Source organism: Pipistrellus kuhlii, unplaced genomic scaffold (assembly GCF_014108245.1).
Source record: "Pipistrellus kuhlii isolate mPipKuh1 unplaced genomic scaffold, mPipKuh1.p scaffold_m20_p_5, whole genome shotgun sequence".
NCBI classification, from domain to species: domain Eukaryota; kingdom Metazoa; phylum Chordata; class Mammalia; order Chiroptera; family Vespertilionidae; genus Pipistrellus; species Pipistrellus kuhlii.
In genome coordinates, this window is record NW_023425551.1 from 10,519,501 (window position 1) to 10,544,945 (window position 25,445).

General features: G+C 33.9%; 1 protein-coding gene across 1 annotated transcript in view; it reads right to left on the reverse strand.

Annotated features, from left to right (window-relative positions):
- LOC118705472 (triadin-like) overlaps positions 1 to 25,445 on the reverse strand; it is an 81,769-nt gene that overhangs the window by 42,863 nt on the left and 13,461 nt on the right. The window contains exons 6-8 of the mRNA XM_036414272.1: positions 25,142 to 25,189; positions 12,258 to 12,308; positions 6,228 to 6,278 (exon numbers count right to left, since the gene is read on the reverse strand). Coding sequence (XP_036270165.1) covers positions 6,228 to 6,278; positions 12,258 to 12,308; positions 25,142 to 25,189 — 150 coding nt within the window. The remainder of the gene's footprint in view (positions 1 to 6,227; positions 6,279 to 12,257; positions 12,309 to 25,141; positions 25,190 to 25,445) is intronic.

Below are 25,445 nucleotides of genomic sequence, written 5' to 3' on the forward strand. Positions count from 1 at the left end.
AGTGCATTAGAACTTACCCACCAGACATTCAACATTGCTGTACATTATTTTCAGGTTTTTATAGTTATTGTTGGGACTATCAATATAAGTTCAGATACAAATATTCAGAGTAGCTAGGTGAATTAACTGGTTTGTAGCTGGTTATTATAAAGCAGAAGCTAGAGCTCAGTGCTTTTTCCATAACACATATGCATGTGAGCAAACACTCCCCACACGTGTGTTCTGGTTCTGTCTCTGTCTCTCATCTCTGATTCTCATTAGATCAACAAGGAAAAATAATTATGCTGTATAAGCTTCTATTGCTGTGGTTCTAAAATGCCTTTGGACTGTAATGCAAGAGCTTCGTTTGTGACTCAGTCTTTATGACCAAGTCCTGATTCTGCAGTCCTTCCTTGGCAAGATTCCCGTAGGAGTGTGAGACTCCCAAGGAAAGTCTGCTGAGTGGACAATAAAAACACCAAATGAGCCAGAGGGCATGCTCTCTTTGAGCACAGAATAAATGCATACATACACTTTCCCTGCCCTGTTCTGCCATCGTTTCATTTCCGTGATCCTTTGTTTTTTTGCATATGCTAAATACAAGGTACCATGGTTCTGAGAATGTCACTCGCCTTTATCTACTCTTTCTTTTATGAATCGCTACCTGTGCCTCATTATTCTCTTCTTCCCTGGAGCATCCAACATGAAGAGCACCCATGGAAATAAGTAAGAAATAATTGGAGGAGGTTGAACATATTGTAGGTTGCACAAAGAATCGTCAGTCAGCACAAGCTCCTGTGATGTTGTTTGAAGAAGGTAGATAGCTGGTTGGGCATATTTCAGATAATGAGCCAGTTGACTTTAACCCATTCAATGGGTTCAGGAAGCTGTGCAAAAATCATTTGCCAAGGTTAGTAAGCACACTTTCTTTGTATTTGTCCTTAATGAGGGAGAGGCACTCTTTAACACGGAGTAGATTCTTACTCCTTGCCCTGCACATCAACACTCATTTTTTTTTTTAACTTGAAGTGAAAATAATCTATTAAATTAATAAAGGGTCATAGGTTTAAGTAAGGATAACCCTATATCTGGTTCAAAAATATAAAAATAATAGGAGAATTTACATGACAAGTAATACATTTACATTTTTTAAGTGAATAGAAACAATAGAAATGCTTTTTACAACATTAAAAAAAAAAATCCCTGTAAGAAGAGAAGCATATGAGAACAGTTCCACAAGGTAGCTTGGGGTGATAAGGAAAGTGGACATCCAGGTGCCAATAGCTCATTTTCCCACTCAACTCTCTCTTTTTTAAATGAGAGCTTATCTGGAAAGGATACCAAGGAAGGGAAATTGGGTCTTTGTACTTATCACTGTCCATATATTTCAAATACATATAGTTGTGCATATATTATCATTTTCCTTTTTTTTGGAGAACAGAAATAAAAATCCTTAGTGCATGGGTACATTAATTTTGTAAAGCGAATAACTGTAGAGAAAATTCTGGCAGGCTGAACTACTCTTCTTACCAACACAGAAACCCTTTTTATACTGTCAACTTTGCATTTTGGCATGAAGGACACACAAAAAAGTTTTAGGCTGTAAGTTGCTGCTTAGAAGGAAAGGGCTGCTGTTACTGATACAATTTTCACTTTAACAATTCTTTTAGGAAATAGGTAACCATGGATTTGTAAAGGCACGTACGAACATTGTATGCTTTTGAATGCTAATCTTTTTCATTGGCAAATTATCTGTAACTTTCCTTCATTCCTATCAAATATAATAAAATTATTATGAAAAAATCATTTGATGTTAGGGTAAGTTTTGCTAATATATTATAGTACTAAAGAAAAAAGGAAAATAAGATTATTTTTGGTACTTTTAAATCTGATACTAAGTATGTAATCAAGCACAGATACTTGGATAATCATTTCATCTTTGGGCATCAATTTCTCCATTGTTAACATGACAGTCATAATATTTCCTCCTTAAAATACCTCAAAGCAGAATTAGATCATGTCAAATAACTAGAAACTGGGCATATACATAAAAAAAACTCCAGAAAAGTTATACAAAACTTAAAAAAAACGATGTTGATTCTTAAATCAAGTATTCTAGATAAAGTATTAGAATTTAAAAACAATGTGGCAAATCTGACTATTTCTTAGAGGATGAGAATGTCATCATCAAAGATGATAAATGTGTTTTTCAATGTTTTTAGGAAAATGTAAAATATTCAGAATGGTAAATAAATACATATAAATTAACTGCATTTGCTTATAGGAATTCTCAGTTACGAAAGACAAACTAAATCTCTGTAATATTAGTTTAGAAAATCAAAACACTATGTAACATTAAAACTGAAATGCTTTAGAAACCAAAACCTTGATTGCTCTCATGTCAATCATTGGACACCAGAATATTTGTGATCACTCTGTATAGCAGCATAGGAACATTGGTTAAGTTCAGACATTAATTTTTCTCATACGATTTAGAATTTGGGGTGATATTTTACCTGTGGGTTGTATTATCCTGGTTGTTGCTTTTTCTTTTTGTTCTCTCTTTCCACTGAATTATGATTGTGCTGTTCCTTTACCTCACCCCATCCTCCCTCTTGACCTCTGGACCAGTTTTTACTTTGGTCACTCAAGTTGTCTCCTCAGTGTAAGTGGGGATATTCCTGAACAGTCACCCACCCAGCAGGGACTTTTCTCAGGGCCCAGATGAGCAGTTGAGCCTGTTTCCTCCAATTCTCCTTGTGTATGCAGTTTCCCAGGTCACTGTAGCCCTGAGAATTGCTGGCAGTAACTTGTTTAGTATCTTTTCTTGAATGGGAGCTCCACTTCAGTGCGTGATTAATTGCATTGAGACTTGCTTAAAATCTCTGCTTATTGGAATGTGCATTATTGTCTTAACTAAACTCCTTACAAGCTCTGCTGCTTAAACACGTACAGCCCAGCATCCATGCAGCTTCATTCTGGCTAATTGCTTTGTGTTTCTTTTCTGTTTTTAATATATACACACATATACTGTATATGTTCCCTTTGTTTGCACTACCTATGTCATTTTAACATATCCATCTATATTTTATCTTTCATTCTAAGGATTCAGAGAAAAGATGAGGCATCAAAGCATGAATACATAGTTCTATTTTCCCTGCAGAATGAGACATTGAAAAGCCATTTCTTTCCCTACCACATAATTACTGAATGAGGTTTTTTTGGTTATGGGACCTGACTAAAATTTCTTATTTTAACTCAATATGAGACGTTAGTGTATAACCAGATTTAAAAACATAAATTTGAATATTTGTCTACTTTTATTCAATGCACTATAGATATTTGAACCCACAATTTCATACAAAAATGTAAAAATTTAAGGTTTATTTTTATTTTTATTTAAAAGACTGTTTAATTAACCAGATCATTTTTTAATGTGGTGAAAAAATACATGAGATCCACTCTCATAAAAATGTTTAGATGTACATTATTTGTATCTTTAAGCACAATAATGTACAACAAATTCTAGAACTTTATATTGAATAATAGAAACTTTCTATCAATTGAACAGCTCTCCATTTACCCCTCTCATAGCACTTGGCAAGTATCACTACTTTCTTTTTTAATTTAATTTTATTTATCTTTGCCCAACTGGTGTAGCTCAGTGGTTGAACATCGACCTATGAACCAGGAAGCCACAGTTGGATTCCCAATCAGGACATATGCCTGGGTGCATTTCTGCTGGGGAATTTTTTAAACTAAACTTCCTAATGAAAAATGTGGATGTTTATCATATTCATATCTGTTCCATATATATATATATATATATATATATATATATATATATATATATAAGGCCAAGACAAGCCTTTTAAGTGAGTTCTCTTATTTACATATATATATATATATATATATATATATATATATATATATATATTTTTTTTTTTAGCATATTAGGTTTTTATTGTATAGGATATGCATAGCCCATGGACACAGGCAATGGGGGGATGAAGACATGGGGGTAAGATCTGGGAGAATGGGCTGTTCCTTATATTTTATACTTCTGTCTTAGAATGGCAAAGGGATAATAACTTCATAGTCTGATTAAATTAGTTAATGGTATCAAATGATTTCAATTTAGATTGCTGTGTAAACATCCATTCCAATCAACAATTAGATCCTATTAAAGTAATTTAAAGTTTCTTCAAAATAAATTCATGTATCGTCTTCACCATTAATTAATTCTTTGAATACTATAGCAACATTTCTCTACCTATTGGAGATTTAACACAACATGTAATAATCCCTTTGTAAGGCAAAACATCCTAATTCACATAACAGGATAACATAAAATTGCCCATAGCAACAAAAAACTGATTATCATTGGTATATGTAAAAGTAAAGTTTTAAATATGACAAAAAATTAATGTTTGAGTGCATTAAAAATAAATAATATATTACTGTGTTGTAAGTAACTGAAAATAAAATATTAGATGTAAATGGGAGACATCTGTAATACTATCAACAAAAATAAAAAATAAAAATGTCTTAGTATGTTTGGAGTGCATGTTGCTTCTTAAAAATTCAAGCACATATGTGGGCTGAGAAAAAAATTTCATGTTGTACATCATTAAGTGGCACTTTTGTGTAACTCAAAATTAACTGCAAAGTTAGGAAAATAAGACTTCAGGGTATGGCTTTCACACATTGCTACATGAACTAATGGGGACTCTCCATACATCCTTCATTTCTCTGGCTGATTCCCTGTCAGCTTTCTCATTTCCCTCATATCTCTTGAAACTCCAACATGTTTATGCAGGTTTACAAGAAGTCTAATAAAACAATGCCAATAAGTTGCAATTTTTATCACTAAGTCCCTGTGTGTTAGTGTAGGGAAAAGTCATCAAGATGTTACCACTGGTTTGACCCTGGAGCTTCCCCAGGACAACCGGAAACTCCTCATTCTCTCCTATGCTTAGGAATGTGCTCCTGACTTGCCTTCCCCCAGCTAGGAGCGTCCAAGGACACAGCCTTAGAATAACAATGCACTGATGAGACATTCTGAACTGGGTTTATGATTAAAGCTTGCGAAGGTCTGCTGTGCATGTGACTAAACCCTGTTAAGGCTTCTTGTGTACATGACTGAGCCTAGTTCAGGCCTCTATATAGACTTTTAATATTCTGGCAGGCTGGTGGGGAAATCTACTTGTTCTGTGGTCAGCCAAGACAAGCCTTTTAAGTGAGTTCTCTTATTTACTAAACCTGCCACCTACTGATCTGGAGTGGTCTGCCTTTCTTCAGTTTCTCAGGCCCTCCAGTTACAGAGGGCCAATTTCATTTCTGGTCCAGGAAGCTCCCAGCCAGGCTTGTGAAGCAACAGGAATTCACACAGACTTCTTTTTAGAGTAAATGTAGAAACAGGTTCTATTTTTGACATTCAATATGGTGCATTTTATGGTTTCATCGGTTCACAAATATGTTCACTCTGACAACAAGGACGATTAGGCAGTTCTGAGTATGTGCCCATAGAATGCACTGGGATTAATCTGAAACCAATTGTATGACATTGGACTTAGCATATTTACTTAAGTTTTAGGGGACATAACTTGATGGATGGCATATCAGATCCACATTACTCAGAGACTATTATAATGGGGAGACAAGGGATGCAATAAGATTCAAGAGAGCAGTGCTTGATTTAGAAGATCAGAATTCTAATGTTGCCTCTGCTGGAAATTACAATAACTTTAAAAGCTTCTTTACTATTCATTTTATGTATTTATAAGATGAGAATATTGGAATACAGTTTATCTCTAAGTTTTTTCGAGCCATAAAATGTATGATTTTACTCTATTTGAATTTAAAGAATGGCAAGATATCACTGAGAAATTTTAAATATTACTTTTTATATTAAACCCTTGGTTTCCATGGCTATTTCTAATAAGAGTCATCTTGGGATTATAAAAGGTTGATATTCAACCAGAGACATAAAATCAGAAGAGCATATGCATTTTTAAAAGCTTTTCAATATTTCTGACATAGTTACTCTTCCCTTTGTTATTTCATAGTACAGTTTAGAATTTTATGATAGGAAATAAGTCTTTTGTTCTTCACTCCAAAACATACACAGGCATATGAAAGCTATAGTTTGAGAGCATTAAAAATAAATGATATATTACTGTGTTGTAAGTAACTGAATATTCAATGGGCAGGTCAATGTGTTTTCATATTTCATTATACAATTTTACCTTTTTCCTTTAGGGAAGCTGCCAACTTCACTTCTTTCCCCTTAATAGGCTCTGGAAAGAAACATTGAGCATTTATTTTCAGCCAAGATAAAAAAAATAATTGAGAACACATAGATGATGAATTCAGTGAGCTATCATTAAATTGAACTGTATGGCAATAACATAATGTTTTCTTAAAAAATTATTTTAATCATACAGACACAAAGATACAACAGTATAGAGTACAACAAGTCACTCCTTGATTATTTTTGTTTAAAGTAAGTATAAAATTTTGAATGAGTTATAATCTATTTGTTCATTAAGAGAGTAAGCATTTGGATGGATTAGAAATTATTTCATTTATAATTTTTAAAAACACATAGCTTCAGCATCCAAATTCTCCTCTGTTATAATTAGCACTCTAATAGTATATTTTTATCAGGCTATGTTTGTTTGTGTTTTTGTTAAAATAAACAAACAATCAAATGAAAAGCTGCATATATCATGTAAATGTGATGTTTTAGTCATCAGATTCAAGTCAAATAAATTTCAAGAATAAGACTAAAATAAAATATGAGAGATTATTCTATAAACTTCCAACATCTTAAAAACCTGGTCCTTGATTAAAGTAAATAAAATATAATTTTATTTATTCTACCATGTTCAAAAACAAAGTAATTCGGATCATACAGTGGGTTCCAGACATATATGTGGGCAATATCTTAAAGAACATTATCCATCCTCAACAACCTATAGAAAAAACATAAGCCTATTTTTTTGGCCTCTCAGTATCCATTTTATTGACAAAAGTAGTTTCTAATACAGTGGGAAAGAAAGGAAGAAAAAATATATACCTTCAGCCCTTTTTTCCATTCTAATCTTACGATTTTGGGTGGGAATTCTGGAATAGGGGGTAGTACCTGTACGGATGTGCCACTCAGTCACTTTGAATTAATTGAGTCCAGGTGATCTTGGATGGTGTCAAGAATGAATTTAAGGGTTCTATTGAAAGGGCTGTGTCCCTCAAAGCAAGATTTTCTTGGTAGATAAGCTACAGCTTTAAGTATTCATGTTTGTACAATTTTTTAAAATGGCTTTGATGGAAAAAATGTTTATGTTGCTATTTATTGTGCAAAGTATAAATAAGGCTGTTTCTCCTTATAGTCTAGCATACAAAGATGAAATCAAGAGCTATGGATTGGTTAAACACAAAAAGAAGCTTTATTAATATTTTTTGTCCAAGTCACTGGGGGTCATTTACTGCTTTTAAATTTCCCAGCTAAACCAAAAGAATTAATAATGTATTGTGAAATGAGAAGTGGTGGTTGGGACAGATTCCCAGTGGGGTGGGGGAGGGCAATCTCTGAAAGTTCAGGATTCAATATTAAGCATCTATGTATATAAAAGCCTAGGTGACCATTCTACCATTTGATTGTTAGCTAGGATGTGCACTGACCACTAGCAGGCAAACACTCAATGCGCAGGCATGGAAACATGGAACAGACTGATGACTCTCAGAGGGAAGTGGGGAGGGGAAGGGAAGGAAGAGATTAACCAAAAATCTTATATGCATACTAGAGGCCCAGTGCATAGATTAGTGCACCACTGGGGTCCCTCAGCCTGGCCTGTGGGAATCGGGCTGAAAGTGGCAGTCCAACATTCCTTGGGGGGTCCTAGATTGTGAGGGACAAGGGACCCCACCAGTGCACAAAACCATGCACCGGGCCTTTAGTGTTTATATAAATGAGTGAGTGTTGTGTTGTGAGATGAACACAGTTATAAAATTCAAGACTTGTATGTTATTGTGAGATGAACATCATTATGAAATGCAAGACTTATGAAGATTTGATTTTCTGGAGAAAGAAAGAAGGGGTAAAATAACAGCTGTACTTTTACAGGGTATTTGAAGGTCATAAACCCATCGCCTTAAACTTGGCAAAAGTTTCAGAAAATAGAAGTGACTTTTATTTCCAGGTTTGCTAGTAGGAAGATGGCATCTGCTTCCAGGCTGGGCCATCTCCTGAACTGACTCTCTCAGTCTCCTTTTTGACTTCAAGGCATTTTGACCTGATTTAGCATGTCCACAGGCAGATCTGAGCAGTCTCTAATTAGCCAACCAAGTGAGGGGAAGGGAGATACCCTGTTTCCCCGAAAATAAGACAGTGTCTTATATTAATTTTTCCTCCCAAAGTTGCGCTAGGTCTTATTTTCAGGGGATGTCTTATCTTTCCATGCACTAGGTCTTATTTTCTGGGAAACACGGTAGAAACATTGATGAGAGAGACACATGGATTGGCTGCCTCCTGCATGCCCCCAACTAGGGATCTAGCCTGAAACCCAGGTATGTGGCCTGATGGGGAGTCGAACCTGGGACCTTTTGGTTCATGGGGGGACACTCAATCCACTGAGCCACACTGGAACATATTTAAATGTGCTGTGATATAAAGTGCAACTCTCAAATAATCTGGGCAAGGAGGTTGTGATGGAGAAATGTTCACAAAGGAATAAAAAGATGGTTTCAGATTTTTCAATTCCCTATACTGCCCCCAGAGAGTCAGAGGGTAATGAACTAGAGTGAAATATAGATTGTTGGGGATCAGTGTCAAAGTCCTCAGACAGCTTTGCCCATTCTTTTTGATTGATTAGTGGGAGTGGCCAGGGAAAGGAACATTGCTGACAAATAAAAGTTGGGGGATCATCAGGTGCATGGTCTTGAACATCAGAATGTTACAAAGATAAGCATTGCTGAGCATCCACTGGTATTAGATCCAAACATACACAGGCCTGTGTCACAAGACTGGACAATAGTTCCAGTGTCTATCATAGTAATCCAATGCCAGAGGAACCTAAGTGTTGCTACTATTGTATTATTAATAAAGGAGGAATTTGATTCATCTCTTTGATGCCTTTTCTGGGTTTGTGTTGCAGTTCCTGGGACCATCGATGCTTCTTGGATCCTCTGATAAATCAGACCAGCTGCAAGAAGCAAGTGGTGATATAATATAGGGGTAGATCTCAGAAGGAACATAACCAATATCAGGGGTGACTAGCAGGATTGTCTGGTTTCTGAATGGTCACAGCCACCTAAACAGGACTCTGTCCTTGTAAATGTATTGCAAGAACTTATCCGAGTCCCCCAACCAGTAAAGTCAGTAGCTGAACCAGCAGCAAAAGCCAACAAGACATCTTTCTCTTGTTTTTTTTTTCTCCTCTCTCTCTCAAACAATCATCCCTAGACCTTCTCTGCATCACTTTAAATAAAGACACAAACCTAATGATGTTTCTTTAAATGCCTAATTTACTCATGGTTATCACATCCCTGGTCCCAAATGATTTTTGTGTAATAATCCTGGTTTTAGAATTGGACCATTGCTTCAATGCGGGTTCTAATGTTGCACAATGTGGAATCTCTGAGAGCCTGGCAAACTTAGGCAACCACTTAGCTGCAGAATATAAATAACTCCCAATATATGATGACTCCAATGCAGTAAGTGGCTTTTTAGTGAACGGAATTGCTGCATTCTGATTCTGCTACAGCTCAGCAGCAGACTTCTAAGACTGCTTCAGAAACAAGAACACTGCAGAGGTTTTTAAAGTTCCTGAAATCTGATAGGTAATCCTACAATAAAAATTGTAATAATAAATAATATTCAGAAAATATAAGAAACAGGAAATAAATGTATTCTAAAATAACATCTACCTTAAATATTTGAGGGCATTAATGCAGTTTGAATAAAACAGGTATATTTTAAATAGCTTTAAATCAATAATCATATTCAGTAAAACTTTATATACATGATTTCTCTTGACTGTGGAGAGAACTTGCAAATAGTAGAGGATTTAACACTGAGGGGGAAAATAGTGTTCACTAAGAAATTACCTACAATTACCTATGTTCAATACAATAATTATAGAAATTACAGAAGCCTACTTAGTAATAAAGTGGTCAGTGTGGATTTAAATTCCTCAAATAATGTTTACCAGGATAGAGTTTTACAACTGCCATTTCCAACTAGTTTAGGTTTCGGCACAAGTGGAGTCTTTAAGTAGCAATTTAGATTTTTGAAAATCATAGTTGCCTGAAAGTTAGTTTTTAAATTTATGCCCCAAGTTTTTTTTTTAGATGCTTTTATATTGAATAGCAATTATACTATAGTGGAAAGAAGGGAGGTTTATATTTGAAAAAATATATATATATATATATTTTTTTCTGGTAGTATGTTTCAATGAACCTTTAGTTCTCACACACAATCAAGGACAATGTTCTTATTAATTGTCAGATAAAATGAGAGAGAAGGAGGAAGAGTCCCTTACAAAGTACAAATAACCACTAAAGAAAAATAAACTCCTCTGTGATGATTAAGAGGGCTCACCCCAATAGCAAAAGTTCTAAGGCTATTTTTTTATACTGCATAGTCAATGTGACTATATCAAATGTGTCTATATCAAATAGATTTTCAAAGTTATGTAATGAGCTCTACATTCAAAGCAAAGGTTCTTTGAAGAATAAAAAAGTATAAGAACACTTGCTCCTTTTAAGGAGCAAGCAGTATTTGTGTAAAAATTAAAAGATGGACTTTAAAAATCCAATACACTTGACTTTCATTCTTGCCTTTGCTCTCACTTCACAGTGTACCTGAGTAACTTACTTGATCTATGGCTCAGCTTTCACATTTATAACATTTGAGATATGCAGCACAACTTGCTGAAACAAAATGTGTAAAGCAGATTTTCCCGCGCCTGGCAAAGAGCAGAGGCCCGGCTCCGTACTTCTCCCAAACGATTCCCCCCTCCCCTTTTTTTTTTTGCCTGGCTAACTCTCATCCTCCTCACTTGACTTTAATATAACTCCTTTAGGAAAGCCTTTTCCGAGTCCCCAGACTTAATTAGAATCTTTATTACACTCTTTTACAGAACATTGCATATTTACTCTATGATTCTTATAATTTTAATAAATTATGTCATTAATACTATAAATATCAAAAGGACACAGACTGTTTTTCTTATACAGTATTTTCCGGTGTATAAGATGACCTTTGAAACGAAAAAAAAGTCAACCGAAAATCGGGGGCAAAAGACCAAAATTGCACAAAAATTACCTGCAGATCTTGACGGCAAAGTATTTTCTTTGAAGTTGGGGGGTAGTCTTATACAGCGAATATAGGCCTAAATCTATGTTTTAACTGTAAAATTTGGGGGTCGTCTTATACGCCGGAAAATACGGTAATCCCAGTATCTAGGGAGTATATGTTCTGACTTCTGTGTACTAGATTTACAAAAAATAATTATTGAATGTGGTACTGATTAGTTCACATAAAAATAAGATGACTAACATAGGTCTTGATGCTTAAGTAAGTGGCATTTCAATTAACTAATTAGATAAATAAGATTTTACATAAGTGTATGAATTCAGGGGAGAGGTTTCAGTGAACATTGATAAAAATTGATGGTTTATATAGACATTATTCTTAGACGGACAGAGAGGAAAGTCAGTCCATTCAGAAGAGGAAACCTCAAAATTTAAATGAGAACATCATGCCTTTTTGTAGCAATACGGAGCCTGACAAGACTGAAGCAGACAGAACACAACAAAGAGAAACTTTGAAATAGCAGAACTTACAACTCCAATTCTCCAAATTTTCTCCCTATTTCTAGCTTTATTTCTCCAATGGTTAGCAAGTGCGTGGAAGGATTGTGCACCACATATATATTTTATGAGTGGACAGAAAGGAGAGAACCAGAGCACATAAAGCTAAGTCCTTTCTGAATTCTTTACTTCCCTTCTAATTTTTTTAAAAAACCTTTTTATTCTTTAAGAAAAATCCCATCTCTCTCCTTTTTCCTTAATTTTTCATAACACTTTTTAGGTCATGGTGAACTATAGGAAAGTATTTGAGGGACAGCTAAATAAATACAAAATTTTAAATATATTGGGGTGACCTATATAATTTTGTCTCCCACATCTGCAAAGATGATGTCTAATGTATTATGGGCCCATTCAAATATTTTTGCTAATAAATTTCTAGTGTTATGTTACATTGAATCTATTACCTTTATCTTTCAGAACTGAAGAAGTCTTCTCAGATTTTTCTTTTCTAATTTCTGCAAGAAGAATCATGAAAAGAAAATGTTACAAGGAATAATAGAGATAAAATTGTAAGTTTCTTGATGTGTTTTGCTTATTGAGGCCTAAAAAATCAAAGAGGCTCTGAGCTGATATTCAAAATATAGATATATATTATACTAGAACTGGTTGCTCATAAAAAATAAGCCCATGAATTATTATCACGAAGGACAAATTGTGATAGACACAAAAAAGGTATAAATAAAATGCTATGGGCTTTCGGGAAAGAAGGTAGGTAACAATAATAGCTAACATTGTCTATTTCCTCTGCATTAAATAAAATGTTCTCTATTGTTTTGTCATGCAACATTTACAACAACCCTGTAAGGTAGGCAGATCCTGACATTATTCTTGATTTTCACATAAAGGAATTAATAACTCTTCCAGGTTGTGTAGCTGTTAAATAGGAGACCTGGGATTTAGACTGATGTCTCTCTCAACTCAACCACAAAGCTACTGGCTCTGATAGCTGACTGATTGGGATCAGAAAGTCTTTGGCCAGTGGTACTGAGGCAGACCTTGAAATATAGAAAGGAATTAGACCAACAGAGATGGAGTGCAAAAGAAGACACATTTTATTTTATTATTATTTTTTTAAAATATATTTTATTGATTTTGTACAGAGAGGAAGGGAGAGAGATAGTTAGAAACATCGATGAGAGAGAGTCATCAATCAGCTGCCTCTTGCACACCCCCTACTGGGGATATGCCTGCAACCAAGGTACATGTCCTTGACCGGAATCGAACCCGGGACCTTTCAGTCCCCAAGCCAACGCTCTATCCATTGAGCCAAACCAGTTTCGGCAAGAAGACACATTTTAGAAGGACGGAAGAGAGAATAAGGAGGTATGGGCTGGGCAGTCTGTCCATTCGGTTTTGTGAGTCACTAGACAACAGACTGTAGGGCAAGTGATGCTGTGTGACTTCCTAGGTTAAAAAGGCAGGGAAGGCCATTCAGCTCCTACCTGTTCCTCTGGGAACACTAGTTCCTAGGAAGCTGGTGGAGTATAAGTACTTTAACAGACACCATCATGCAGCAAAGGATACAGATAGGAAGACCAGTCAACAGCCCAAGCCGAACTTCCAGCTAAGAGCTAGCATCAACTGCCAGCCATCTAGGTGAGCCAACCTGGACATCTAGAAGTTGGTTGCTTTGATGACTACAGCTCAAGCCAACATTTACTGCAATCATGTGAGATTGTGCCTTTGGTGTTGTATCCAAAAAGTCATTGCCAAACCCAAGGCCACCTAGATTTTCTGTTATGCTATCTTCTGGAAGTTTAATAGCTTTAGGATTAAATTATGTCTATGACGCACGTTGAGTTAATTTTTTGAGGAAAATGCAGGGTCTGAGTCCAGATTCTTTTATTATCATTATTATTTTTGCTTGTTGATGTCCACTTGATTTAGTACCACTTGTTGATAAGACTATTCTTTCTCCATTCAATTGCTTTTGCTCTTCTGTCAAAAATAAATTGACTATATTTTATGGATCTATTTCTGAGCTATTTGTTCTGACCCATTGGTCTATTTATTTGTCTACTAGAGGGCCAGCACCCACAATTGCTTCCCTGCCCACCATCACTAGTAGCTTGCGCCCACTGTGAGAGCCACTGCTTATTTGGTCATGACGGTGTTATGGCATGATGGCCATGGGCCTTTTATATAAGAGATTCTTTTACAATACAATATAACACTGTTTTGATTGTGTTGATTGGCATAGCTTTGAAGTCTTGAAGTCTAGCAGTATCAGTTTTCTGACTTTATTTTTCTTCTTTAATATTGTCTTGGCTGTTTGAGTCTTTTATTTTTTCATAAAAACTTAAACTCAGTTTGTTGATATGTTTGTTGATATTCACAATATCAGTTTTCTAATATTCACTGGGATTTTTATTGTGATTGTATTGAATCTACAAATCAATTTGGGAAGAAATGACATCTTAACAATTGAAAAAAAAGGAGATATATATACTACTATATGTAATACTTTAAACAATAAAATAAAATAAACAATTTTGAGTCTACCTACCCAAGAACATGGAATATTTCTCAATTATTCAATTCTTTTATTTTTTCACCAGAGTTTTATAGTTTTCTTCATGTAGATGTATACATATTTTGTTAGGTTTATATATAAATATTTCCTTCTCTTGGTGTTAATGTAAATTGTATTATAATTTTAATTTTGTTCATTCCAATTTTTCATTGCTGGCATACAGCAAAGCAATTGGCTTTTGCATATTAACCTTGTATCTTACAACCTTGCTATAAACACTGATTAGTTCTAGGCGTTTCTTGATTCCTTAAGATTTTTTTACATAGACAATCACATCATTTGTGAACAAAGACAGTTTTATTTCTTCCTTCACAATTGATATAACTTTTATTTTCTTGTGTTAACCTGTTCTTCCAGTACAATGATGATTAAATGGGATTAGAAGAGATACTCTTGCCTTGTTCTTTGTCTTAGTAGAGAAGCTATTTCTCTTGATTAACTATGATGTTAGTTGTAGATTTTATTATAGATGTTCTTTGTCAAGTTGAGAAAGATCCTCTCTATTCCTAGTTTGCTAAACGATTTTATCATGAATGGATGTTGGATTTTGTCAAATAATATTCTATATCTACTGACATAGCTTTCATAGTTTTTCTGTGTTTCTTCCTTAGCTTGTTGATGTGATAGATTACATTCAATTTTTTTTCAAATGTTGAACCAACCTTGCATAATTAAAATTAACCCCACTTGGTCAGGATGTGTAATTTTTTATACATTGTTTGAGTTGCTAATATTTTTGGTTTCTGTGAACTTTTTTTTTTTTTTAGCAGTTTTTCTAACAGTACCTTCAACTTTCTGATGGAAAAGTAGATGTAAAAGTAATTTGAATTCTGAGACTCTCAGAAAGGTTTTGACTGGAGTAAGACAAAAGCTAACACTCTGTCAACAAAACAGAGTAATTACTGATGCCAAGAAAGCATCAGCTGTACACAGGGCCCGCTATTTCCGGGCGAACCTCCCCAGTAGGAACAGGCCGTTGGCATCCACTGTGAACGATAAGCTGGAGCCTCAGGAGTGTCTGTGGCATGGCAGAATAGCTACATTCGGCACAGTGAGCACCATTACCACAAGGTCGAACTCCACGAAGCAGGGCAAAGACCACCATTTCCCCATCTTCATGAATAAGAAAGAAAACATCTGGCATTGCACTGAAACAGAAAGGGTGTTCGGCTTCCCTGTCCTCTATACCAATGTCTCCAAAACGAGCCACTTGGTAAGGCAGAGACTCTGGGACGGTGGGGGAGCAGGCAGGTCATCTACCACCTCTTGGCTCTGCTGAAGGAATATGCTTGTGTGTAAGGGACATGAGGGCAAACTGAGGTGGTGACACAAAGTTAAACAAAAACAAAAAACACAACAAAACACAAAGAGCATGAGGATGGAGAGAAGTATCCAGAAGAGAAACAGGAATTTAAAACAAAAACCAGAGGCGGAAATACTGGAGGGCTTTGCCATGTGAAAAGGGTGGACATCGTCTCCTCATTTTTCAATGTTCATCTTTAGTCCTTTTTAAAAACAACAATAAAACCCCTCTACCCCCTCCCCCACCTTTTGTTTTCTACTTCTTTGCAGAGGGGCTTTCTCTTTGAGGCTTTCTTGCTGTGACTGAAACAAGAGGGTCTATTGCAGCAAAAATCAATTCAGAAAACACAGTAACAATACCTTGCAGAGGAAAAATAAGAAAGATTTAAAAAAAAGAAAAGAAAAACTATGTATCTTTTTGTTGTGGTCTCCAGCCTGATCAGACAGGAGCACAAGCAGAGGAGGAAAGTAGAGACACTCAGGAGGCCGAAACCGCTCCCAGCCACTGAGCTGTCCTGCCAGCACCATTCCTAGTCCCACAAAACAGAACCCAACTAGCAGCAGGGAGACCAGGACACCACACAAGACCCTTTTATACAGTATTTCAGGTGCCTACCACTCAGGAAACCAGTTTCTAAAAGATGCTGTTACCTCTCGTTTACAAGAATATATATGTATGATAAATATGAGCTATATTTGTAAAAAATACTGTTAACTATTCTAAAACAAAACCAAAATAAAATAGTGTTCTCCCCATCTTTTAAGAAGACAAACCGATCTATTCAATAAACATTCAGTGTCTCATTTGTGCTTGGAGCTGGAAGACCAAGATGGTTGCATGAAGTTCAGTCTTGGCTGGAGTGCATCTGCATCGACAGGTTAAGAACAAAGATCGAGACAGAAGCCCAGGGCTCTGGGGCCATAGCAGAAGGATTGACAAATGCTGCCTGTTGGGGTGAGAAAAGACCTCACAGAAGCACTTCTGTTGTATTCTGAAACTGGATATAAAATTTTCCATCAAAGAAGAATTGAAAAGACATCTCCAATATTAGAAACTATAAAAGCAAACCACGGAGTGTGGAATTCATGTGGCTGGGTTGCTGAGTACACAAAATGGGAGAGCAGGGAGCCAAGGCTGTCATGTCACAGTGAGATCAGTGGTGAGGGAACCTGAAGAGAGCGCCATCAATGTAAGGGAGAAACACACATGGGTTGCCTCTTCTAGGCACCCTGATGGGAAATGGACCTCTAACCTCACTCCCAACTGAGCCACACAGGCTAGGGCCTATGTTTTCAAATTTATATTCTTCCAATGACAAGTAGTCCTTAGACTCTAAAGGTAATTTTTTTTTCTGTCATTGTGTTAAGAAAAGTTGGCTCATAAGGGAATATGATGCATACTGAATTGGCTGACAATACATACAAATTCATTGTCCTTTTGTTTGGACATAGTCCAAAATTGAAACTACCAGCCCCTCACAGAAGTGTTATCACATTCTCCTGCTTCCAAAGATAATATCTTATTTTATTTTTATAGTTTATTTCTGTGTGGGTGTCATGGGTATAAGTTCTATATATTGTGTGTCATTATTACTGATTCTTATAATTGAATTACTATTTAGAGTATTTTCATGTCATGTAAATGGACATCCAATAATATGCTTTATTCCAGAAATGTGCTTTTTGAAATTTAAGAAAATGCTTTAAATATTATAATTAAGTAGACTTAAATAATATTTTAAAATATTTTTATTTTAGAATCTGAATCTTACTTTCCTGCTTATATTTTTGTACAGATTGTACTTGCAGTCAGAAAAATAAGTATATTCTTCAGTTTTTGAGGCAAAGTTGAAATGTTGCAGGCATGGAGACACTTATTACAAATGAGAATTGGACAATATTAAGATGCGAAAGTCCTTTAGAGATTCCTTAGTAGAATAAATTTGGTTTATAAAAGAGGCTTTACTGTGCAAGAAATGAGCCTAATTTCACAGAATAATTTCCTGAAAGGACTAGATCACACCCTAAGTTTTATTTGAAAAAAACTTTATACTCTATGGTTCAAGCAAGTTAATATTTCTAATCACTATTGGCTTTCATTAGTTATTTCTTGTTCAAGGACCAACAACACAAATGCTAATTGCAAGTTAAAAAGTGTTCACTAGAATTTTCATTGCTAAGACTCTTGATAAGAATAGAGATGCTTTGTATAGGTTGTCTGACCCACTATTTCTTTTTCTCACATATAAATCAACTGAAATTAAATCTAGACTTTGCAAATTATAATGAACAAGAGATTTTTAAATTTACACTTTGCCATTTTGTAATTCTAAGAAAATATATGAATTGAATTTTCATTTTTTTTTAAAGAATTGCTTTTTAATTAGCATATACATCATTCTATGAAAAAATTGGGGAAGTAATAGTCAATAAGGCATACTTACATTTTATGTATGTTGATAAAATTTTCATGTTTATTTGTGAAATTATCTCGCCTACAAATTGTGTATGTATATGTGTTTTACAACAGTAAGAATGCAGTCATGCTTTTTTAAATGTAGGGCTGGTGATTTCAATGATTTCTGCAAAGAATGGAGGTTAAACTCCAGTAATTTGCTCCAGAATATGACATCAATATTAATTTTAATTAGTTTTATTCAATATAATGTAGGCCAAATCTTTTTTTTCCTAAATAGGCCTTTAGTAGGAAATCAATTTAAAGAAAAATCAATTTAAAGAAAATCAAGTGACAGGGAAATATCAATAAAAATTTTTCATGAAAAACAATCTTTGTTCTGGCTACTCAGTTTTCTAACCTAGCAGCTTATAATGCAGTTTCTATTGAACATTTTAAATATGACTTCAGGATAATAACAGGGATGAAAGTAATAATATAGAAAAAAGGCATAATTAACACCTTCATCTTGAATTTGTGAGATGTTTTCTTGGTGAGTTAGATGATAAACACTAAAATGCGTTTCCACAGTCTTTTATGTAATGTAGTGTAAAGTTGATTTCTTCTCTAAAGAAAAACATTTTAATCTTCAAATATCTATATCACATAATTGAAAATTATATTCACATTTCAAATTCTGGTGATAGCGGATCAAAATTTACAGAAAGAGAAGTAAGAATTATAAGTGAATTTTCATTATGTTGAGAATGTAAATGCCCTATTACAGATTTAAGTATGTGTTAAAGAGCTATCACCTAATATTAAGATGTAGATAATAACCAAGAATATACAATTTTCATTGTTTGAAAATTATTAAATTATTTAAGGTATTGCCAAAGAAGTGTGAAGATCACATGACAACTTTCGTCATATTGACAATTAGAAGTGGTTTATAATTGCATTCTACTAGCTTTACATGAAGAATTTTAGAAATTAAATCAAGACAGCTTCAGAATTATAAGACAGGTGAAGCAACAAAGCACATTTGATATAAAGAAAGTTTGTTGCTTTTAAGAACCTTAAAGATGAATAAACTTTCCATTAAGAAACTACTTTGATGAATCCCAGAAGTGATAGAAGGCAAGCAGAGTATGAGTGGCACATTGCTCCGAGGCCTGCTGTCTGTTCCAGAAATATAAGAATGCTTGAGTTAGCCCATATGCCAATTGGTTCCTCTGACCTGAGAGTTAGTAAGGTAAATTTAATGGTAAGAAAAGTGATCCCAGTATGAAGTGCAGGGTGAGGTTCCTGGGGTAATCTTACAGATTTAGTGTGGCTTTTTTTTTTTTTTTCCCCTATAAAATGCCCAGAATCTCTAAGGAAAAAAAAAAAAAAAAAAAAAGAGGAAAAATAGATCACATTAAACAGAGTAGTTATTCATTTTCTTGATAATTAAAAGACAGAATAATTTTATGGAAACAAGGTTTTGGGTATTACAATGATCTCTGTGTGTGACCTGTATTTGCTTATATCTTGCATAAAATGAAAGTGATCAAGTTACATATTAGCTTATTAGAGAAAATGGATCATTAGTAACAATGAACTTTTTAAACTTTTGAATAATGGTATAGTATGATTGTAGATCTCATTGCATTGCTTCAAAATCTTATCAACATCATTGGCATACATTGCTCTTTTACTGGGCTGAAATTCTCTTTAGCATTGAATGACATTCCTACCTATAAATGTTTGAATCACATGAACCAAATGTTGCATAGCGGGAGGCAGCATACTGCACATCAATCTAACAACACAAACTTTTTTTTTTTTTTTTTACTATGTTGCTCTGCTGTGATAGATAGCATTTAGACCTGTCTCTGTTGGGATGGGTGTGGGGGTGGGGGGAGAGAAAGATAGTGAGGAAGAGAGGACTAGGAAGACATTTCCCATGCATGAGATAAATAACTGTGAGAACATTCTAAAAGTATTACATAAAATAAGAGGAAGAAGTGAAATGTGTTACGTGATCAAGTGAGGCGGTGGAGTCTGCAAAGGTTCTCTTGAAGACAGAGGTCAACCAAAGGACTTATATACATGCATATAAGCCTAACCAATGGACACAAACAATAGGGGGGTGAGGGCATGAGTGGAGGATGGAGGTGTGTGGGTAATGGGGCGATAAGGACATATATGTAATACCTTAAAAGAAAAAAAAGTAAAAAACAACATATAAATAAGCAGAGTACACTCGTGTGTCCAGGTGTTGCATGGGCTCCTTATGTAGATCATTTCTCTGAAGCTCACTCCGTGCTCTTCACACCCATTCCCCAGCGCCTAGTCTGTTGTGAGCGCTCAATAAATATTAAACAACTAATGTGCAAACGATTGTTAAGAAGGCTGGAATTCACAGGAATCAATAGTAAATTGTAATCATTTAACATTTATTGAGAGTCAACAGCATGACTTAGTCCACATGTGCAAATAGGTTATTTTATAATCACATATCAAGCAAATAATTTAATACAACTTGTGTTAACTAGATGTTTCAGTTTTACTCCATTGATAATAATTATAATTTTAAAAAAATAATGTTGACACACCATGAAATAAGAACATTCAGCATTTAAATAAGTAAGTTTCTCTCAGGGAAATCATTACTCTTAGATATTAACACTCACTTGAAAGTATGAGCTAAAATTGCAATAGGTACACATCACAGATTCTACATAGACCCGTACAGATACAAAGAATAAAAGAATCTGGCAAGGTGGATGAGAACAAATTTACAAGTCATAGAATAGCATTTGAGTTTCACCTGCTGCTGTGACAATTTAAAACACTAATACAATTATTGAAGGTACTGTTGCTTACAAAATAGCATCAGAGGCAAAGAAAGACAGAAACTCTTTAGAGGGACACAAATTAGCAAATTAATGCATTTTGAGACATTTCTTAATTTAAAGCAAAACTGATGTTTTTATTACAGGAAATCACTGAATTTGATACATTTATGATCCACATTCTCCAATTTTATCCCTTACAAAATGATTACTAATTTGTTTAAATTTATTTTTAGGGGGTGTTAACAGGCCCTCAATTCTATTAATGTTTTTCTTTTTTCATAAACATTTTTGTCATGCTTCCACTTAATTGAATTTGAAGTGATTTTTAATTAAGAGGATGAAAACTATACTTAATATTTCTGTAATAAAAGTTTCAGTTTAGTTTTGGGATAATGAAGTATCGATAAGAATTCAAGTTTATAAACTGTGTTTTTCCCTAACATCTTAGAAATGAAAGTCTTCCTAGACCAGTCTTTCCTTAACGAAGCAAAAAGCTTCTATATTCTGCTATAAGAAACATACTACTTAAAACCTCAGCTGACTAGATAATTTTGAGTTTTGGAAGGAATAAGAGATAATCTAGGCTCAGTTTCATAATGTTTCAATATTTAGACTCATATATTACCTTCATTGGGCAATTGTTTTATTTTCTCTTCCACTTTCAGCTTCAAAAAATAGTTTATAATAATTGCAATTACTAAAATTTAATATTTTCTATATCTTTAACCAGATTATAACTGCACATACAGTTTTATTTATGTAAGAGAACTATCTACAAAAATTATCAAATCAATAATGTAATTAACAATGCATATATATTAATTTTTCTCTACTATTTCCACTTTCAAATGGGAGTAGTTGAAGGATCCCATCATTTGTCTTCTGGTTTCTAAAATATTAGAAATCACATTTTGATTTATTAACACATTCTAAGTGCACAGTATTTATAGAGGCACAGTTCACTATAGTCTGGATTACCTAATATTTCTTCCTTCAACAATTCCACTCTCATTCATCCAACAACTATTAAACATGCCAGCACTGTTACAGGCTCTTAGAACAGATTCTCATAGAAGACCTAAAGTGATGCCATATGCAGGCATGAATAAAAGAAAAGGAAAGATGATTTGAGAGTGATTTAATTCATTACTATTTACTTCACCTTTTCACTGTTGAACATAAGTCAATTGGAAGGAAAACATTAAAAGCAAAGAGACTCTGGGACTCCAATCTTTTAAAGTTAATTATCTTGACAGGTCTCCTTCCTTGCCCCATTAAATAGCAAGCCACTTCTTTAGAGTGATTGTTTTGCTACTCTGGCTAGGAACTAGCAAATATTATTAAAGATTTTTTTTCCCTCAGAAAAAGTGAGATTGAAAAAGAGAGATTTAGGAGGGTAAGTTGATTTTGAAAAGAAATATCAAATTTACATTAAGTATAAGAAATTAAATAATAAACTGAGCTTAATAAATGTGATGTACTCTTTGTAGATATACAAATATATAATGTTGAATCCTCATACAGTAACATGTGTTGAAATGTTTTATCTTTGGCAGTCCTTAGTTCTTACTAAAAGGATAGTAGCATTTATTGTGGAAAACATTTGCTTCTCCTGATGCTTCTAGGTAATTGCTTTCCAAACAAGGAGAAACAAAAAGAAATAAGGTGGATGTGTGTGACTATTTTGGTGTTCCCCTTTAAGGTGAAGGAACTTAGAGTTTCTTAATACTCAAAACTCTATTCTCATCAATGTCTGATCTTTATGAGAAAAGTAACTAAAAATGATTCATCATGAGTTAAAGATAAAAGTTTTTTTTTTACTTTTGCAGAAATTATACTAATCAAATTTCTACCTCTTATATGACATAATGTCTAATTTGCTAAGTTACATTAACATTAAAGTGTGTTTCCTCTTTCACTATCTGAATTTCCTATCAAGTTTCATTTAATCAATATTTTCACAAGTTTTTCCAATTATAATGCAGACTAAGTGCAGAAGTTCAATGTGCACAATTTTACACAGATCAAAAAATGCAGTTGACATCCATAAAGAATTATGAAAACCATATAGTTTTTCCCTTGCACAAATCCATAAGTTCACACTTAAATGAAGTAAAGTAACTCTTTAGTGAATCAATAGCACTTCACTGCATTGAGAACTAGTTTGAGATTATGCATACGTAGGAAGATAGTTGAAAACTACACAAGGATAAAAAGTACACAACAGTCTGAAAGCACCATCTTATGAATAAATATCAGAATATTTATGAAATCTATAGAATGTCATTGATTTATTCTCATATAAACTCCCTGCTTTATTAAAATCACAAATATATATATTTCATACTTATTGCTAGTCATAGATATCCTATTAAAAAGTATGCAAGTTATTCAGATACTCTACTTATGATTTTTATAGTTGAATAACATGAAACCATTGCTTGATAATATTTAAAAAACTGAAATGATTTACTTAATCAATATAAAAAGCCATTGAAATAACCTCTTAGACTTTTCACATAGTAAAGAACTTAAGGTCTTCATAAGATAAAAGGTATTGTTATTTAAAATGTGAATTATGAAATCGTATGAATGAGTAAGTTCATTAAATCTCTAAAAGCCATTTTCAGTCTCCTATCAACTTGAGAAAACATGCTAGAATTAATGAAAATGACACTAACTTAATTAGAAGAAATAAACAGCCTGTGCTTAAATCAGTTAGCTATCAGGTACTATTATAGTATAGCCATTTTTTATTTTAGTCAACCTTCTCCTTCTCTTAATATGCCTTGGCTATCAAAGAAATCTTTAAAAGTCATAAAAGACAAGTAATCAAAGCCTTTACACTATATAGGCAAAATGTATGCAGCTTAATGAAGGCAATTTGATAGCTGATCTCACCCACATTAAAGCTGATATTATAAAAAATATATACTTAAGCAAATACTGAATGTTTACCTAGGAATTTATAACTTTTCAAATCCTTTAATGGATGTTTCCTTATTTGGGCTTTGCATCTTGCCAGGTAAGCAGGTCAGATATAATGAACATCATTTTTAAAGAGAAAGTTTATGCTTCAGAACCTTGTCTAAGTGAACAAGTTGAAATTAGTACTCATACTCCTCCACTTTATATTTCAGAGACTAAAATACTTCAAAAAGCAGTTGACAGAAACATTCTCTCACATTCCTGGTAGTTTTCAGAAGCCAAATTAATTTGAAAACATTTCCCTAATGTTATTTTTATTTAAAAAAGACCAAAGACATAAATCCTTGAATAATTGTCTTAACTGAATCCTTAACCTTAGTTTATTTGTCTAAAATGTGAGGAATTGAAGAATATTAGAATATATTTGTATATAAAATAGTAAATTTCTGATATTAGAAATTTAACTGCATCTCAAATTTAAGAGGATAAATTATTTTACTTTACTCTTAACAAAATTATTGATAGTTATGATTTTATTTGTTAATTATAGTAAATAATAAATAATATGATATTATAACATATAAAATTTGAGTCGGGGCAACTATTAGAATTAGTAGAACTCTGATTTCTAACAAAAAGACCTAACATCATTTTAAATGTTTTAACTCTGCTATAGTATTTTTCTCAAGCATATTCTGGAGTGACATATGTATTATTTAGCTGTATAAACAAAAATTAAAATGCATTATTTATAATATTATGACAGGTAAAATTAAAAATTCAAACTTCTTGGGGAAATCAGTAGCTGAAGTCATAATAGAAACTCAACTTATTTCTATTGCTGCTTTTTTATCTTTGTTTTAACTGTTACATGTTCTTTAAGCAGTAGAAATTGTTTTTGCATAAATGGAATTGTTTCATATTTATTCTTTGAACTGGTTTTGGTCAGGTGTTGTTAAAACCGCAAATCAAACTGGAAAATGTCTCCCAGTTTCCCCAGAGGATCATTTCCTTATTCACAACAATCGTCAGTGTTTTTCCTGATGTAATTAAGCAGTCTGCAGAGTTTCCCTGTTCTGAACTTATATTCCAAGTTTAATTATACAAAAGAGCAAAACCCAGATCGCTGCCTCACGTTCTCCCTGGCACAGAAAAACATGGAGGACAGTGAGAGGGAGCAATAGATTTAAAGCTTATTATCTTCCGCCTGTCTGCATCCAGGGCTTTCCTCCTCATGTTGTTGTCTCTCTAAAGAAGATAATGTCAACCTCCTTCATTTTTTTTTACCTTGCTCCACTGCCTTCGTTGTTTTCTCTTCCTTCTTTCCAGGGACACCTGCAAAGCAGAGATAAAGTTTAAATAAAAGTTCCTGATAGAAATGCTGCTTCTGAAAAAAATAAAACAAACAAACAAACAAAAACAACAACAACAAAATATTTTTACCTATTCAGTGCCAACTATTTCTCCAAAACATGCTAGTTTTCAAAGCTTTTTCAACATTTCTTATTTCCCAATAATCCAATTGAAACCTATATTAAATCTAATCTTGTAGAATTAGAGGAGAAAAATCACTTGACTTTTTCTGACTATT